Source organism: Montipora foliosa, chromosome 13, assembly GCF_036669935.1.
Source record: "Montipora foliosa isolate CH-2021 chromosome 13, ASM3666993v2, whole genome shotgun sequence".
Classification (NCBI taxonomy): domain Eukaryota; kingdom Metazoa; phylum Cnidaria; class Anthozoa; order Scleractinia; family Acroporidae; genus Montipora; species Montipora foliosa.
The window spans coordinates 283350-302160 of record NC_090881.1 but is presented as its reverse complement, the minus strand read 5'-3'; the positions used below and the strand labels follow the sequence as shown (position 1 = coordinate 302160).

Below are 18811 nucleotides of genomic sequence, written 5' to 3'. Positions count from 1 at the left end.
TGCTGCAAAGATGGAGCAATTTGATGCAGATCACGAGGATAGTCCACGGTTCAAGTTCACCTGCGGGTACATGGCAATGGTTATGGAGATGATGACGTTTATCAGAGCTGTGCGGGCTGGAGACTGGGATCTCCATTTAGAAGCCCTACAGTTGTTTGTGAAGTAATTCTTTGCGCACAACTTGTTAAACTATGCTCGCATGATTCCTGTTTAGTTGGCAGAGATGGAGATAGTAAAGGAAACCGATCCTGAAATCTACCAGGAGTTCCAGAATGGTAACTGGGTGGTGAACAAGAACGTGAGGGTAGCATTCTGTGCCGTTGGCACTGACCACATGCTTGAACACGTCAACAGATCAATGAAAGTCTCAGGAGGATTGATTGGCATCACGCTGAGCCCTACTGCACGCATGAAGTATTTTTTGATTGCACCTGAGTTAGCAAGACTGGCAGAACAAGCCAAACTGATGGCAGGTACTTCTTCCAAGACACAGACTAGCCATCACAACCTCACCACTGCTGTCAGGTTACATGAAGAAAGGAACGTCCAGCAGCTGATCGCCAGTATTCAATGCTTCACCAACCCATTTACAGTAGAAGACCCTGATCTATTCAACCTAGTGACAAAAGTGTGCATGCCCGAGAAAGTGAAGAAAGATCTCCGCGATCAAAGTATCATTGGGACAGCCGAGAAGAGCATCTGAGATGTGGTGAAAAGGCGCAAGCTCCTAACGTGGAAGACCACTAGGAAAACAGTTAGGGTGGCTACAAAGGATAAGATCATCGAGCTAAAGGAAGATCGATGTCTCTTCGTGCTGATGATGGTAATCTGCAAGTCCCGCAGACAATCAAAAATAGACATCAAAGAGGCAGTGGGAGTGTACGAGTTCTCAGTAGTTCCACGATCAATGTTTGCCGCCGATGGCAATATGTTGCACTGTTCCGCAAAGAGTGCCTTGATGAGTATTCTAGAGAAGCTGCCAAGTGATAGATCAGTTGAGCAGGCTGAACCCACTGACCAGTTGGCTAATGAAGGTGTGAAGATCAAGGTTTCCATTGTAGATGGTATGGCCGAGGTACAAGCGCTGGAAAAAACGGATTGGATCAAGACCTGCTCGGAACTGGCCAAGCATTTCACTGTGACGATCTTCAACAAGTACCGAGATGCAGATGAAATTCGTCTTCTTTTCAACAGGTTTGTCAATCCCGCTGAGATTTACCTTGCAACCTTTTTATTTATATTAGTTGTAATTACTTACATTAATGGGAATGTTATTCTGCTTTTAGGTATGATGTACCATTGTCTTTAAAGACCGCAACTCGCACATTTCATCAGGGAGGATTGGAACCTATCAGTTACAAGATTACTGACACCACTCAGATTTCCAAGGTATACCATCAACGGTTATTCATCCAAAAACAATGACCCTATATCTAATGTACCACAAGAATAGATATAGAGGTAAAGATACTAAAACTGGTACACCAAATCTCATGCAGGTGCTGATGAAGAGATATTTGGCACATGTGAGCACCAAGGATGAACTGACGCAATATCTTGTCAGCAAGACTCTAGAGAAGGGACGTGAGAATGGTTTGCACGTGGTGGTTGCATGGAGCAGTAAGTGTAGGGCCACACAAAAGGATATGGCGTTCCTCGATAGCAACCAAGAAGAGGCAGATACTAAAATCCTGCTACACATGTCAGATGCCACCTCATCAGGAGCCAAGAATATCAAGATCTTCTTGCCACTGATGTGTTTGTACTGGCCCTTAGACGTTACCCGGAGCTATGCGCGGACACTTCATTCGTCACCGAAGGGGGACAGCACCACCGAAGTATCCAGCTTTGTCCAATTGTCCGCGCTTTAGGAGCAGCTAGAACGGCAGCACTACCTGGTTTACACGCCTGGAGCAGAGCTGATGTCACTGGAAACTTTGCATTTAAAGGGAAGAAGGAATGGTGGAAAGCATTTCTTGAAGCTGATGAAGAGTGTGTGAATGCACTTGCAGATCTCGGCTCTACCATCCTTCCCACAGCAGGCATGTCCTATGTGATAGAGAAGCTAGTATGTCAACTTTACTTGCTCAAGACGAAGATATCCAGCCTGAAAGATCTAAGGTGGCTCCTCTTTTGAATGATCTGGGCCAATGACAAAGTCCCTAATCCAGACCTTCCATCGCCAGAGAACTATGGATAAAAAAACGACAAAGTTTATTCTAAATTAATGATTGATATAGTAATAAACTCTCAAGTTCGACACTATAGATCAAGACGACTTCAGTGCAGTGCCTTATTCTTTTATATTTCAGACAAATGGATGCCACTAAGGACGAGACTGCAGCCCGCACCTGACGCTGTTCTTTATCTTGTCAAGTGTGGCTGTGGGAAGGACAAATGCGGGAACAACAGGTGCAGCTGTCGAAGGGCGGGTCTCACTTGCACAGACCTATGCAGCGGCAGCAACAACGAGACAGTAGAAGCGTGTGACAATGTCGATATGATTGAGAATGATAGCTGTGATGATGAAACATCGGATGAGCAGGACGATGACAGCGAGGAAGACAAGGATGATGAATGATACTTACCTGACATCCATGTTCTAGAGACCGCAATGCATTATGGGATCAGTTGTGCTATTTTTAAAGCGGTTATCATCGCCAAAGGCCTGACTAGGTTTTGGGTAGTAATAATTATATATACAGTACCTGTAAAGCTGCTATGGTTAACATATCGCATAGCTAAGGCCTGGGGTCAATATAATAAAACTTTTACATATGTAATTTATAAGTGTGGCCATTGTTTTAGAGTCTGAGAACAATAGCTACATTTGTAAATCACGTGTGTAAAAGTTTTATTAAATTGACCCCTGGTCTAAATGTCGAGCCAACGTCTTGCCGAACCTAAGTCCATTTAGTTTGACGATAGCGTGACTCTAGCGCAGCAGTGGTTCTATACGCTAAATTGGTTAGTTCTGTTTTCATAATATAGTTGTATTTCTTCTTCGCACTGAAAGCACCTCTATTCCATGTTGAGCCATATAGGTCTAAAAATAGACCCCACCATAGCGGCCGCCAGTGCAGGTTAAAAAATTGCAGACAACATTTTTTTGTGTTTCTTAGGGTCCCCTTAACATATCTAGGTAGGTGATTTGCTTTCACCATAAAAATCCCACGGGATTACATATGCAACCTGACCAATGAATAAACAAGGCCATGGCTATGAAAAAAGATGGGGTAGACATCCATGAGTCTAAAGGAGATATAAATTTTTGCAGGCTACCAAGAGGAGCCTGCAATCCGAATCTCAATGTTGATAGGTATTGTGCAAGCGTGTATCACTAATTGGGGACACTGTAACTTGAAATTAACAAATCAATTTGCAAATCATATCAAATTTTGGTTTTTGATACGAAATTGATACAAATGATACATAAAATGAATAAATATATAAGTGGACAACAACAAGACATGTGCTGAGAAACAAAATACAGTAATTTAAAATCGGACAAAATTAATGTGTTGAAGTTATGTTGAGAAATAATGAGTTCTATTTTATCATCATCTTGTTATACTGACCTCATTATACAAATCATCCAGTTCACCCTCATAAATCCAACGATTGAGAATAAGACGGATAGGATGAGAAACCTTTGGGAAAACAAGAATGAACTCTCGTTAAAAGCAAGCAAGTAAACTGCCTGGGATACGGTACATGTTGAAGGTTATTCGTTTTAGTTAATTTTATTTTTAACTACAGCTGTACTGTGGGTTAATTTTTTGAAACTAGGTCATTGTTGTTAAGTATGTAAATTTTTCTCAAACCGGGTAAAGTTTTTCTCTCAGGTGCTATCTAAGACCAAAAAATTTTGGTTATCAGGGTCAAATGCTCAGCTAAGGTTTTTGGGTTACTGGGCACTTATTTTGAATGGTTAGCGTTCTTGTAAGGTTAGGGAAACTGCCTGCATTAATTTTTAGGAACTAGGGTTAAGCTCTCAATTTAGTGCCTAAGGTTATGCATTGTCTTATTTGAAACAATTAGCATTTCAGGAGGTGTATGACAAGTGCAGACCACATACTGCACACTGTCCACAAATGTAGCGGATAAACAGTATTTAAGTCTAAGTGTTACATCTTACCCCTCGCATTGCTAAGCCCCAGCATGCTTTGGGTGTGTATAGACTTTGTGTGCTTCTAACTTGGTGTCAGCAAAGGGGGATTAACTGTTCGGCCACTGTTCTGGGAACATGGAAAATTTAGAAAAACTTGTCATGGCACCCTCATCGGCACACAGCATTGCAGCAGCCACACTACCGAAATTCTCAACTTTGGGAGATCCACGACAGAACTGTGAAACGTTCATTCAGTTGTTCAAAGATTGGTGTGAGCTCAATAGATGGTACAGTAGGGAGCCATTGCCACCTCCTACCAAAGAAGGAGGGAACCACCACCAACCGGGCCAGTGTGGCAAGCAAAAGGTAGAGCTATGGCAGCTTTTAACCCCGCCATAGCTGGCAACAAAGGACTCCAAAACCTCGTGCAAGGCTTTCAGCTGTGAGAGGAGGAATGGAACGAACTGGAGATTATTCTCAAACATTTGAAGGAACATTTCACAGCGAATGAAGGAGTACTGATGGAGAGAACCAAATTTGCCCAAATGAAACAAGAACCTCATGAATGGGAAGGAAGAGTTAAAGAACAAGGTAGGAGGCTAGATTATTGTGCTAATTGCAAGGACCAGCTACTTAGAGACAAATTCATATCAAGAATCAACAAGGAGAGACTTATGTCAAAACTACTGGATAAGGGTCACAGGGATAAAGCAACTAAAGAAATTGCCCCATTTAAAACAGTGTTGCAGATAGCTAGGAACTTTGAACAATGTGAAAAGGCAAAAGCAGTAATGCAGCAAGCCAAAGGTCCCACTGAACAACTAAACTATGCAGGAGCAAGGAAACCTCCTATATCAGAGAAAAACTGGCCCAGGGGTAAAGTCAATCCAGTTGCCAGGGCAAATTATATATTTGTCAGTATTGTGCAGGGCCATATCACACCCTCGCTCTATATGGCCAGCTTCAAACAGGCGAAGCTGGGCTGTGGGAGAATCTATCTGACATTTTGCTTGGGCATATCGAATGGTAGGCTCGATTTCCAGCCGTTTTGTGAGTGCGGTTGTCCTCCTCCCAACTACGGCTGGATCACTGGTCTGTAGAGCTTGTCCGTGACGTCACATCCGCTTTTTATGCAAATTAAATATTGTCGCACCCGAGCAGCTCGGGAAAAAATGGCGGAGGTTGTGACTCCGGAAAAAACCTGTTCGGTCCTCTTTTTCTTCACGTCAAAAATGTGCTGTATGTGGTAGTTTTCTGGATGACCCAAGAAAGAGGGTAAAACTGAAAAAAGACCTTGCTTTAAAGCTGCAGGAAATCGTTGCTAGCAAGAACCTGGACCCGGAATAACTCCTTTTTTGATATCTTCGTCATTCTGCTCCTCGCCAATAAATGCTGCTTTTATACCGATTGAGGTGAGGAACCTGACTTGGTCCTGCATGAGTGAGTTAAACGGAGATATGACCAAAGCACAACTAGAATGGATTGGCTTCCGCAGCTCATCGACGATGAGTGGAAAAGATTGAAAAATCAAGGATTTCCAGGAGCCCGTAGGCTGTAACACTAGAACATCTTTCCCTTGAAACAAATTAATAATGGCTTCCAGTTGTGTTTCTCTAAATTTCTCGATATGAAATCGCTCAAACACACACTTTACAGAAGAAGAAAATTCATGGGCACTAATATCCGCCATGTTGGATAGACGAGTGACAGAATTGACCAATCACAGGGAAGCCTGCTCGATTTGAGCAGGCTTGGCTGTGATTGGTCAAAAAATACAATGTGTAGAGCAGTGATCCAGCCGTGGTGTGGGGCGAGGAACGCGGGCTCACAAAACGGCTGGAAATCGAGCCTAATTGAATGGGAGCACCCCCTTAAGTCAACCCTTTCGAAGTCATGAACACCAAACACCAAAAAACAAGCACACAACCAAGCTGCCACTTTACAGTAAGTGAGGAATGTGAAGATTATGGAACTGGCCTCTATGAGGTGGATTTGATACCCAAAAAGTACCGGTATGCCCAATGTGTACTTAATACAGCAGAACAACAGCGGGGCACCAGGGTAGGTCGTAAGTTAAAACTGGGACTAACCAAGGACATGACTAAATCTATAAGGATACAACTGGACACCAATTCCACTTGTAACATACTACCAGAAAACCTTGCCCTGTCACTGATTCCTTGTGGGAAGAAACTTGAGGATTTTGTTACACCAAGTAGAGCCACTTTGTTCGCCTACGATAACTCTAAACTCACACCCCTGGGTAAAGTAGAACTACTGGCCGAGACAGCAACAGGTTACCACCTCCTCACGTTCCATATTTTTCGAGATTCGCAAATACCTGGAAAGCTTCCTCTTTCGTCTGGCTCAGACTGTGTTCATCTGGGGTTAGTGAAAATGCAAATGAGGTCCATTCAGTTTCATCACCACTTAATCCTGTGAATGCCACTTAATGGCTGACAACTCCTGTCCCAGAGACATGCCTAGTCAACCAGAACCAATGTCATCCCCACACGTCTCAAACATTACTCATCCTAGCACAATGGGGCAGGCCAGACCTCCCACTCTAAAACTATGAAATGGGTTCCCTACCATGAAACCAGTCCATGATGCCATTCACTGCCATCACGTACCCAGGCATACCAAAATCAAGGAACAGTTAAACACAATGGAAAGTGAAGGGAAGATATGCCGACAGTACGAGCCCACAGCTTTGTGTAGTAACATGACAGTAAGAGCGACCAAGAACAAATTTAGAATCTGTTTAGATCCATTAAACACTATCAACAAAGCAATCCACATTACCACAATTAAATGGGGCCAAGTGTTTCTCAGTTGCAGATTCAATATTTGGTTTCACCAACATTCTTCTAGACAATAAATCCAGCTTGGCCACCACCTTTCACACCCCATTTGGTTGCTATTGGTGGCTGCGTTTTCCGTATGGTGTCTCAAGTGGCCCTGAGGAGTATCAAGCAAGACAACAAGAAGCCCTTACCGGACTGAAAGGGGTGTGCAACATTGCAGATGATGTCCTCATTTATGGGTGTGGATAAACACATGAGCAGGCTGAGAAAGATCATGATGAAAATCTTTATCATTTCGTGGTACGTATGCGCGAAGTAAAGCTCAAGCTGAATCCAGCCAAGAGGGTTTTTAAAACCCAAAAAAGTGATGTTCATGGGGTTCCAGCTCAGCCCAGACAGAGTCAGCCCATCACCCTTCACGGTCGAAGCAATCACAGAAATGCCCAAAGCCTCAGACCAACACGCTGTCCAGCGCTACTTGGGTATGCTTAACTTTCTGGTAAGATTCTGTCCCAAACTGAGTGATATAGTGAAACCCTTAAGAGACTTGACCATAAAGACATCCCACGATAAAGCTTTTGTAGAGTCCAAAAAATCCCTCATCACTCATGCCCCTGTCTTGCGGTACTTCAATCCTCAATTGCTTGTCACCCTTCAGGTAGATGCATCTGCTACTGGAGAGGATGGAGCCCTCCTCCAAGATAATCAACCAGTGGCATTTTACTCAAACACCCTAACGGCCACAGAACAAAGACATGCAATTATTGAGAAAGAATATCTTGCAATATGCTTAGCATTTGAGAAATGGGACAGTCTGCTTTACGGAAAGTCAGATATCACAGTTGAAACAGACCATCATCCCCTTGAAACAATTTTTAAGAAACCCCTTTACAAAGCATCAAGGCATCTGCAAGCCATGTGCATGAGGCTCCAATGATGGTCATTCGTTGTGAACTACCAGAAAGGAGCACATCAAGTCATAGCCGACACTCTTTCGAGGGCTCTTCGTCCTCGGCACCCTGAAACCAATCTATGTGTGTGTGCCCAATACGCTAATCAAGCCCATAAAGAGCCCATGCTTAGCCATGATATTCCAGAACGACCATGGTCATTAATTAGCCAAGGTATCCTAATGTGGGAAAGGAAACTGTCATGTCTTTGATTTGAACGGCATGTTTTGGAATGATGCATAAATGTTCAATGTGTATTGGCTGCTGGCCCAAAATACCACAACTCCTCCCCACTAGCTAGTGCATGCAATATGGTAACTAATATAGTTCTGAAAATTGACATCAAACACAACACGCTTATTGAAATAAGCACAGTCTTAATGTCACTTCAAGGTTCATAAATCGAGCCTAGCTGGGGGCTTCTGCACTCGGACTGGATATCATTTAACAGGAACAGGGTCAGTCACAGGCTCACTCAAATTTGGTGGACTGCTAGCTGCATGGTCAGCCACTAAACTTGGTGGCAGAACATCAGTCTCCATGTGGCTGGCTGTTGTCTGCTCCCTGGCTTCGGTCACTGGGTCCCCACAGCTCTCAACGTGGATTGGATGTTGCGGCACCACCCTTCGTGACAGTTAGGTCTATCTGCCGGTTGCTTATCTTCAAGTGGAGATCGGATTTCAGCAAGTCCAGTCGAGTACGTAATCGTCTTCCCAAAAATAGCTGAGATGGCGCTCCAGTCGTTGAATGGCGGGTATTCCTGTAAGCTAGCAAGAACATTGCACTTTTCATGGCTGATTTGAAACTCTGTACACAACGCTTGGCTAGACCATTACTAGCAGGATGGTATGGAGCTGATGTCAGATGTTTGATCCCATTTCTCTTGAGGAACATCTCAAACTCTTCAGATTTAAAATGTGGACCATTGTCACTCACTAACTGGGATGGCACGCCATATCTTGCAGTTCTGCAGTTTCTCAATGGTTTTCATTGAGGTCGTGGTGTCCATTTTCTCTTCTTCCAACCATCTAGAATGAGCATCCACGACAATCAAAAACATACAGCCAAGGAAGGGCCCGGTGAAATCAATATGGATTTGCTGCCAAGGCGACGATGGTCATTCCCATGGATGTACAGGTGCTGTACTAGGTTCAGCCTGCATTAGCTGGCATCAGGAGAATGTCCTTGCGGTTTCTTCAATTTCCTTGTCGATCCCTGGCCACCAGATGTAGCTTCTAGCTAGGGCCTCCATCTTCACCACTCCTAGATGTCCTTGATGAAGTTCTACAAGCACTTGTGGACAAAGTTCTGGGGGCACTATGACGCTGATTCTCCACATAAAACCGCCTCAATGTACTGTTATCTCATCCCTGCAAGTGTAGAAGGGGTTGAGTACAGGAACGTGGCTGCTTAGCCATCCTTTAGTCACCATCTCATGTACTTGACTCAGTACAGGGTCCCTTTGGGTTTCTCTTTGTACCATGTTAACTGTGACTGGTAATGGCTCAAACTGCATCGTATTGAAAACAATCACTGGATCCACAACTTCTTCTGCGCTCTCTTCGGTTTTCAGTGGCAGCCGGGAAAGGCCATCTGCATTGCTATGCACTTTAGTGTTCTTGTACTTGATTTTGTAGTCATAGCCAGCCAGAAATAATGCATAGCGCTAAAGTCTGGCTGCTGTAACCACTGGAATGCTCTTGTGTGGATGAAAGATGGATGTTGGTGGCTGATGATCTGTGAACAGTGTGAAAGATCTGCCAAACAAATACACATGGAACTTCTTGACTCCCCAGATTATCACCAAAGCTTCTTTGTCAATTTGCACATACCCTTGCTCAGTTTTTGTGAGTGTCCTGGAAGCAAATGCAATGCATCAAAAGCAAGCCTCAGTGGCAGACTGGGGTCATAATGTGTTAATACTTGCTCTGAGGTGATCATTTCTTTCAACTGTGGAATGCTGTTTTGCATTGTTCCGTCCATTTCCATTCATTTGACACTACTGTTGACAGATCTAGGGAGTCAGGGTGGCTCAGTGGTTATCTATCAGGCCTCCCACCACTATGAGCCGGGGTTCAATTATGGCCTCGGCCAGCATGTGGACTGAGTTTCAGTCGATCTCAACCTGAGTCTAGGGTTTTTCTCCAGGTACTCCGATTTTCCTCCCTCATCAAAATCGACTCACAGCTAATTAACATCTAGCTGTGGTGCTGTGCTCCAACATCAAACATGGACTGTATAGCGGCAGCCAGAGGCGCCTTTGTATGCTTTCAGCCCAATGTCGTGAGCCGCGCCCTTCGCAATTCAGTCCTCGACTGCAAGTAAGGGTGATTAGCACTAGCAATATTTATTTATTTATTTATTTTTATTTAGATTGGGCAAGAATCTGTTGTAGTAATTGACTAGCCCAAGAACGACCTCATTTCAGCTACATTGCATGGGCGAGGTGCTTTCAAAACTGCTTCCACTTTCTCTGGTGACTTGTAGAGACCATGACTGTCAATAGCATGTCCACAGAAGATTATCTTCTCCTTGAAAAACTCACACTTTGTCTTGTTTGCTCTTAACCCATGAACCTGCAACCGACATAGGAGCAAGGATGGCACTGTCGGTTAGTGCGCGGCCTTGGTGCAAGAGGTCCTGAGTTCGATTCCCGGATCTCGCATCCTTGTTTCGACTTCTTTCCTTTCCGTGTAGCTAAGTACCTTTAAATACCCATAAAACAGAGCACTGATGGAGAGGGAGGGGAGGTGGGGGGGGGGGAATGAGCGCACCGTCATCGACCTCAGGTTTGTCAGTTGAATTACTGTTAAGAGTTATTGACGTTAAATATGGTTACTTTACTTTACTTTTACTTTTGACATAACACTTCTTCTAGGTTAGCAAGATGCTCTTCATCATTCTTTCCAGTGATGATCATATCATCAAGGATACAGCTTGGTCCAGACGTTCCTTCTGAAAAAAGGAAAGGAACTTTATTTAAGTGTCTAGTCTTTCTAGCGAAGAAGCACTAATTGGGGACACTGTAAATTGTGTCAACTGACACTTGATCAATGGTGCGCTGCCAGATAGCAGGTGCAGAGGTGATGCCAAACACTAGTCGGTTGTACTGAAACAGTCCCATATGGGTGTTGATAGTGAGGTATTTCTTTGAATCTTCTTCCATCTCTAATTGGTGATATGCTTGACGGAGGTCAATCTATGAAAATTTCTGCCCACCAGCTTGTAATCACGGAAAAGCCTGATGGAACCATCTTTCTTGGGGACAGGAACAATCGGTGTGGCCCATTCACTCAACTACACTTTAGTGAGAATACCTTCATTCTGGAGTCTCCGCAGTTCTTCCTCCACCTTCGGCTTTAATGCATAAGGCATTGGTCTTACTTTGAGGAAGCTTGCTTGGCTGTCTTCTTTAAGAGTTAACTTCGCTTTGGCTGAAGTAAATGTTCCCAGTATCTTCAAAGACATCTGAATACTTGGCTAGCATAACATCCAAACGCTCCACAGGACTTGAGGTGAAGCCTGCAGTGACTTGATAGAACACCAGTCTAGGCGTAGCTTGCCTAGCCAATCTCTTCCCATTAGAACAGGTCCAGCAATTCTCCTTGGTTTTGGTAATCCACGGGTACTTTAAGCACTTCCACTGGCATAATGTTTTCCCCAATGTAGGTTTTCAAAGACAGTCCAGTTTTGTGAAAGGGAAGCCTGCTAAATTTCTGTTGGTAGAGGTCAACAGCCGAACCTGTGTCCAGTTCCATCTTAAGGGGTTTACCATCAACATCCAAATTAACCCAGATAATTATCATTGCTCTGTTTCCTCACATTGTGTACCTCGAAAGAGGCTAAGATGTCTTCATAAGCATCAACATCTTTTGGGTTAGTTGTTTGGGCTTGCCTTGCTGTTTGGAACGACAAGATCTCCCTGGATATGGCCTTGTTTCCCACAGTGGTGGCAAGTCTGGTCATTGTAGAAACAATTGTGTGCCATGTGTGTGTTTCCACCACAGTGGTAGCAATAGGGGGTGGCCGCCGGTTTTGCTCGTGTTGTTTTGTTGCTTTCAGTCAACTTGTCAACGTGAGGGCCTGGGTTGAGCTCACTTTGTAATTTTGAAGCATCGCGGATGGCAGTTTCCATTGCCACAGCAATGTCCACAGCTTTGGAGTACTTCACATTGGCTTCTGACAGCAATTGCTTTTGGATCTGCATATTCCGAAGTCCACAGACCAGTCTGCCACATAGTGCTTTATTTAGTTTTCCGCCAAAATTGCAGTGTGTCGCAAGCTTCCTAAGCTCAGCCATGTAAGACAAAATGCTCTCTCCTTCATGTTGATTTCTCTTGCAGAAACAAAATCTTTCCGCAATTTCCAAGGGTTTCGGGCTAAAATGCTCCCGTAGCGTAGTAACTATTTGTTGAAAGGACCTTGAAGCTGGCTTCTCCGGTGCAAGAAGATCCCTCAGCAGAGTGTAGGCTTTTCCACCGATCAAGCTCAACAAAGTTGGCACTTAATGGTCATCATCGATGTCATTCGCCAAGAAAAATTGTTCTACTTGTTCCACATAGGTTTCCCACTTCTCTTTTGTGTCATCAAAACTCTCTATCTTCTCAATAGCAGTCATAATTTCTTGAATCCCATCCTCGTCACCACTGTCATGTCTTTGTAGGATAAAAATACAGGGCAATACTTGAAGTTCACTTCAAAGCCACATGCAAAAATTTCAGCCTAAAGTGAGCAAAACTGAAAAAAATGGCCATAAGATCATTTAGCGTAGGAACACACCCAGCCTTTTACATGGTGTTCCTATCTTTTAAAGAACCCTGAGAGATGTAAACTTACGTGAAACAATTTGCTGGTGCCTGTGCAACAATCACGTATTGTTATACCCATTAATAGTAACTCACATTAATTCTCTAATGTATTATTGCAATAATCATGATCATAGACCCATGTCTTACCAAATTAAGGAGGTGTCGGACAAGTGATTTCACAAACGGATCACCGTGCTGCATATTAGAGTAAAGTGCAGATAACAAGGCACCTCCCTTCTTTCCTGAGGAGAGAGTTTATGAAAGACAAGTTAGCTTAAAATAGAACTAAAATTTCAATTTAATATGCAGTTGCACAGGTGTACATGTGGAGCTGCAGAAGTCCAAGGAAATCCAAGGAAATTTCATAAATAAATACAGTGACAATGACAATTTGGCTGTTGACTTAAACTCATGTACATGTACATGTAGAAGAACACAAAAGGACACAAACACTTTTTGATCAAATCCAATACAGTCAAATTATAAGGGAATCTTTTATTAACATGTGAGTTTGCGAATAAATGGTATCCTGTATTTACAAATTAACTTCAGAAGGTAAAAGAACATATGAAACTTAATTAAATCTCCAATTTTACTCCTTTTACAGTAGCTTTGATAAGGGTAACTTGACAGTTTTTTTTTTAATTAGAGCCCTGATAAGCCAGGACCAATAGGCTTGATTATTTACATGAACTCAAAAATGCTGATTATAAAAATATTGCAGTCATACAATTTCCCCACTACAATTTTGGCAAGACTTGATTGTTTAATAATTAATTTCTAATTTGATTGAAAGGTACTGCACATAGATGTCACAAGCAAATTGCATTGGTATGTTGGGAGACATTAGCCCCCAAAGTATCACATTCAAGTATATTAGAATTCAGGTCAGTGTGACGGTCTGAAAGAGAACTTCGTTAAATTTCGTTAAACACATGCAGAGATTTTATAAAACACAGGTATTCTCTGCTTTTGATTCGAAACATTCTGATAGTTTGCCGATAAGACATCTACAGTATTTACATATCTTGTGCACATTTCAAGCTTGACGTGTAAATCTACGCTCACCAGGCTTACAAAAGTTGAAGACCTCAAATGTCTAAAACTTCAAGTTTAGTCTACAATTTCCTAATCTTCCTCTTGTGTGGGTGTTTTGTGTATTTTATTTGTAGTTTCCTCTTCGGCGGAATGATTCCGCCTTTTGACCAATGATGAAATTGTTTACAGAGATCATATCAACCACAGATGGAACAGTCCAAAGTTAACCAATGAAAAGAGGTCTTTCTGATCAATTTCAATTAACACGTACATCCCTGGTGTTTATTTTAAGCACAGCTATAACCTATCAGAATACTGCCGGGGCCTTTGTCACGAACTTAAAATCGTACAATCGGTTTTTCAATTTGTTCAATTCAATGTATAGCGTCAAATTTTCTTCGATTATAGTCATTTATTTCAAACTGCAATTCACCTCCTTTGCTTGCACATTTTCTCATTGGTATGCTTGCTATGATGGTCCGAAAGAGCACTTCATTTGATTTTGCTAAACACATGCAGAGATTTCATCAAACGCAGATAGGAATATCTCGCTTTTGACTCAAAACATTCCAATAGTTAGACATCTACAGTATTTACATATCTCGTGTTGTAAATTCATGTCTAAAATTTCAAGTTTAGTGTATAATTTCCTAAACTTGTGTGTATGTTTTACTCGTAATTTTTGTATATTTTTTTTACAAGTGATTTCCTCTTCGGGGTAATCATTCTGTTTTTCGACCAATCATCAAATTGTTTAAATGTGTATCTTTCGTCCTTCTGCCACGAAGTCTCAAAACAATTATGCTTTTCCTTTCATTTTCCTTTATAGTGAAGCTGTTTAAAACAACAAAAACCAGTGACACTGACAGGTTTGAATAAATGAATCTGGAATCTTAATCTTAGGGTGCTCTGCTCTCCTTTTCGCAATGAACCGAATACATACACATGTAAAAGGAATTATTCCTCGTTAAACAAAAGGGCCATTGCGTGAATGTAATACTTTTCCAAACGGTGGCAACTATTTAAAAAATACCCCAGAAAGAACATCGGTGATTGGACAAATCAAAGTGGCATATACATAAGTAAAACAAATGCATTAAATTTACTCTACATACATGCAAAGGCTTTGGCCAAAAACTTATTCTGTTTATATTAAAATTAATTGACAATTAACTATATAAACACTTTTAGTAAAATCCAACTAGTGGTCTATTATCAATGCTGCGTTCTGATTGGTTGAGCTACTAGTAGGCTATTTGTTATAGCCCACTAGTAGCGAAAAGCGCCCGCTTTGAAAACCAAAACAACAATTAAAGTCCAGCTTTAACTAGCGAAAGATGTTTTGTCTCGATATTTTTTTGACCAAGTAGTTGGATTTTACTAAAACAATTATTCCTCTTGCCCTCATGGCCTCTGAGTCAATAGCCCATTCGGCCTTCGGCCTCATGGGCTATTGACTCAGAGCCCATTCGGGCTCGAGGAATAATTGTTAAATATACTGAAATTCAATTTAGCCGTAAAGTAACGGCTAAGTTTGTAATCTGTAATATACAAGGCCCCTTATTTAGCCTAAAATTAATGGCTAAGTTTGTCCTCTGTAATATGCAGGCCTTGAAGAAAGTGGTGGTTGCAGAACAGTACCCATGTGATTGTATGTGGGAGCTCTGGCACCTAATCAACAAGTTCCATTCCAGTGAATTCCCAAACCTTGTCACACTTGCTCAGGTTGCCCTGACATCTACTGTACACACTGCCAGCTGTGAAAGGGTCCGGCTTTTCAGTTCAAAATAACATCTTGACTCCATTGAGAAATCGTCTAACAGTTGATGTCCAGCACAAATTGATCAGAGTCAAGCTTGGCCCAGAGAGAGTTAAATTGAATTTTGATGATGCACCTGGAAAAATGGTGCAAAGGGTAGGACAGGCAGAGCTATGAGCTCAGATTTAAGAATTAGATTTTGAGATGCCCCCAGCTCAAAGTTGTTCATGATTTGTATGTCAAGGACTGAAAGTAACTAATAAAATACAAACCTCATTTAACTGTATGTGTTATTCATACATGTAGGTACAACTCATATAATGAGGAGTGTGGGACTTGCTGGATTTTGGCTGTGTGAGTCCCTGGACTTACTACCGCCTTTTTCTAGATAGACCACTGCAAGGCCCCTTATTTAGCCGTAAATTAACGACTAAGTTTGTCGTCTGTAATATGCAAGGCCCCTTATTTAGCCGTAAATCAACGGCTAAGTTTTTCGTCTGTAATATACAAAATAAATAACAAACCACCCCGTTTTCCATGGCTTTAATTCACGGTCGTTAGAAAGCGTTGCTGAAAGCCCCGCTTGAAAATAAGCGTGGCAGCGCCATTCGTCACCTTTTGCACATGCAGCCAAACTCAACTAAAAACAAATTCAGTTCTGTGTATCCTAGACAAAATGATCGCAAGCGAGTGGTTCCTGCTGTGCAGTATTTTTGCTCACAAGTCCTGAAGAAGTGAAGAAGCAGAAGAAGCAGTTTCTACAATGCATAATTTTTGTAAAGCTGACATCTGCCGAATCTCTGGTATCTACAGCTGTAGCCATAGACTGTGGCAGAGAAGCAAAGTTTTATTTACCTTGTTGTATAATTTAGGGTTAACTGATCATGCACTTCTCTGATGTTTTGAGAAACACAAAATAACAGGAAGTGCAAAACAGAATGGGTACATTCGGTGAATAAAAGGAATATATCCTCCGTTAAAGAGGAGGGTTACTGATATTGAACGCACTATTAAGGTCGTCATAAGATAGTGAACAAGCTTTTACATTACATACAATTGCTCATAATGCTGCACACCAAGCAAGAAAATTTCAAAAAACAACATTTTGTGATAATATCTTTGTCTTTTTGTCAGATATTTAAAACAGAGCTTTCCAGAGGAGTATAGACCGAATGCATAAATGGCGGCCAAAAAAATATTCTTTTGTTTATGTGATAATAAGACTCACTAGCCTCGCTCTCAAGCAACATTTCTTTTGTATTTTGTCCATGCAAATGAGGCTAGTGAGGCTAATTAGCACATAAACACAAGAATATTTTTTTGGCCACCATTTATGCATTTGGTCTATTGTTCTTTGGTTTGGCTTGGTTTATCGTCCCTGTGGGTTGCGTTTTCGGCGAGTAGTTTAATTAATTCACTTAAATGTTAACTCGATTAGATTGGTGTATCCTTTTCTTCACTGAAAAAAAAATTGAAACGCAAATACTGCATGATAAGCGCTTATTGATTGTAATAATATACTGAGTTGGTGATCCTAATGATACTTGAGTTCAGTGGAGAAATCATTCAGTGGTGTGGTAAATTGGTAAAAAACCTCCATTACCGAGAAGAGTTACCTATAGCCGCAATGTTGAGTATCAATTTTCAGAAATCTGACCAGAAGGTATCGTCCAGTTTTCCAAGAGGAACCATGTCAGATCAGTTAATATCGGTAAGGCAGGTTAATTTTCCCTACAAATATCCGGCAATCATCAAAGCACTGTTTTTCATCGGTGTACATGAATTTTTATCATCACGCAGCTTACGTTCTCAGACAAGCAAGTGGGTTCCTTCTTGGAAGAAATGGGGGCGTATATCGAAGGGCAATTGGCCCTACTAGATATTGTGAGTAGATTTCTCTTGAATGTGTACGTGTATATGTTTATACTTCTACATGATAACATACCGGTAATATCTCACGCAATTGTGGAGGGGGGGGGGGGGGGTGAGTTCTTTTTATAAAATGGATTATTTTTAAGCTAATGCTCTATTCTAAGCAATTTTTATAATCGATGTACTCAATCCTTTCTATTTTGTACCTACATTTAGGCCAGACCACAGATGGTAAGTTAGTTTCAGCCATTTGGTATGGTGGCGACTTACTGACTGTTACCTGTCAACTTGTAAGGGACTACGTGGTGGTCATGGCAGTGGATTTCATAAGACAACAGCCAGCCACCACGGACAGCGTGATTGCGAACCAGGCATCGACAAACACCTCAGAAACGCCTTCTAGTACAACAGTTCACTTTCCATTATGTTGCTCGTGGCTTTACATGTCAGACACATTATTTCAATTTTCATCTCTCTATTCACTGGTGAGCACTCAATATAGCCCTGTAGAGACATTTCACTAGACATTTCATCGACATCAATGAACGATAAGCTTTTTAGCATTATGCTCAAAAAATGCCCATTGTGCTGGCATAATGCTTGATGCTCTAATGACTAGCATCATCAAAAAATTGCTCCGACTGTTAGAAAAGAAAGAAAACATCCAACCGGTAAGAAAAAATTCCTCCTTGACGATTAACTGGTTGACCACATCAGACTTGTAGAGGAAGCTGTAGAGTATAACAGTATTACTATAAGTGACCCTGCAAATGAAGACAAGCCTATCATACAGCAATCTCCATGCTCAAGCCAGGTGAAATATGGTTTCGTCATGATTTATCTTTCTGACTTTCCGAAGCTCACACCCACGATTATCAAATGACACCACTAACCAGTGTTACATGTACTTTTATATAGGCTAAACTGGTAAAAGAAGCAAAACAATCAAGCAGAGGAAAGAAGCCCGCCCATCAAAAAGGAGCACAACGGAATAATTAAGACAGAAGGAAAGGGAATTTTTAAAGAGTAACTAATCAAGAACTTGTCATTTGTTTTAGTGTGTGGGTGTGTGTGGGTGTGTGTGTGTATGTGTGACTGCCTTCAAAAAGGCAAAATGCAAAAAACAGGCCTTTACATTTACTTATCGGACAATCTTTTATCCCCAAAATAAAGTGAAAAGAACCAATAACTGAATTGCTGTACATTTGTTTTAACGCAAACTTCATGAAACCGGTGTTCCCGTGACATATTCCACTTTGCCGGGCTCAGACTTTTCGTTGTGTCGTAAATTAATTCAGTTGACAGCTTCAACAATTCTGAGATGGCATGCCTAGAAACCGGATCTAGTTGTTGCTGTAAATAACGGCAAATTAAATTCCAAGCAACTTCAAAACCTCTAGGGAAGGACTAGTGAAGGTTGTAAAAACTTAAAATTTCATTTGCATCGCAAATATGACAACATAAAA

The 18811-nt window shown here is 41.7% G+C and overlaps 1 protein-coding gene across 1 annotated transcript in view; it reads right to left on the bottom strand.

Annotated features, from left to right (window-relative positions):
* Positions 1 to 18811, bottom strand: part of LOC137982950 (gamma-tubulin complex component 3 homolog) — a 117754-nt gene that overhangs the window by 60240 nt on the left and 38703 nt on the right. Inside the window, exons 9-10 of the mRNA XM_068830117.1 lie at positions 12824 to 12918; positions 3579 to 3650 (exon numbers count right to left, since the gene is read on the bottom strand). Coding sequence (XP_068686218.1) covers positions 3579 to 3650; positions 12824 to 12918 — 167 coding nt within the window. The remainder of the gene's footprint in view (positions 1 to 3578; positions 3651 to 12823; positions 12919 to 18811) is intronic.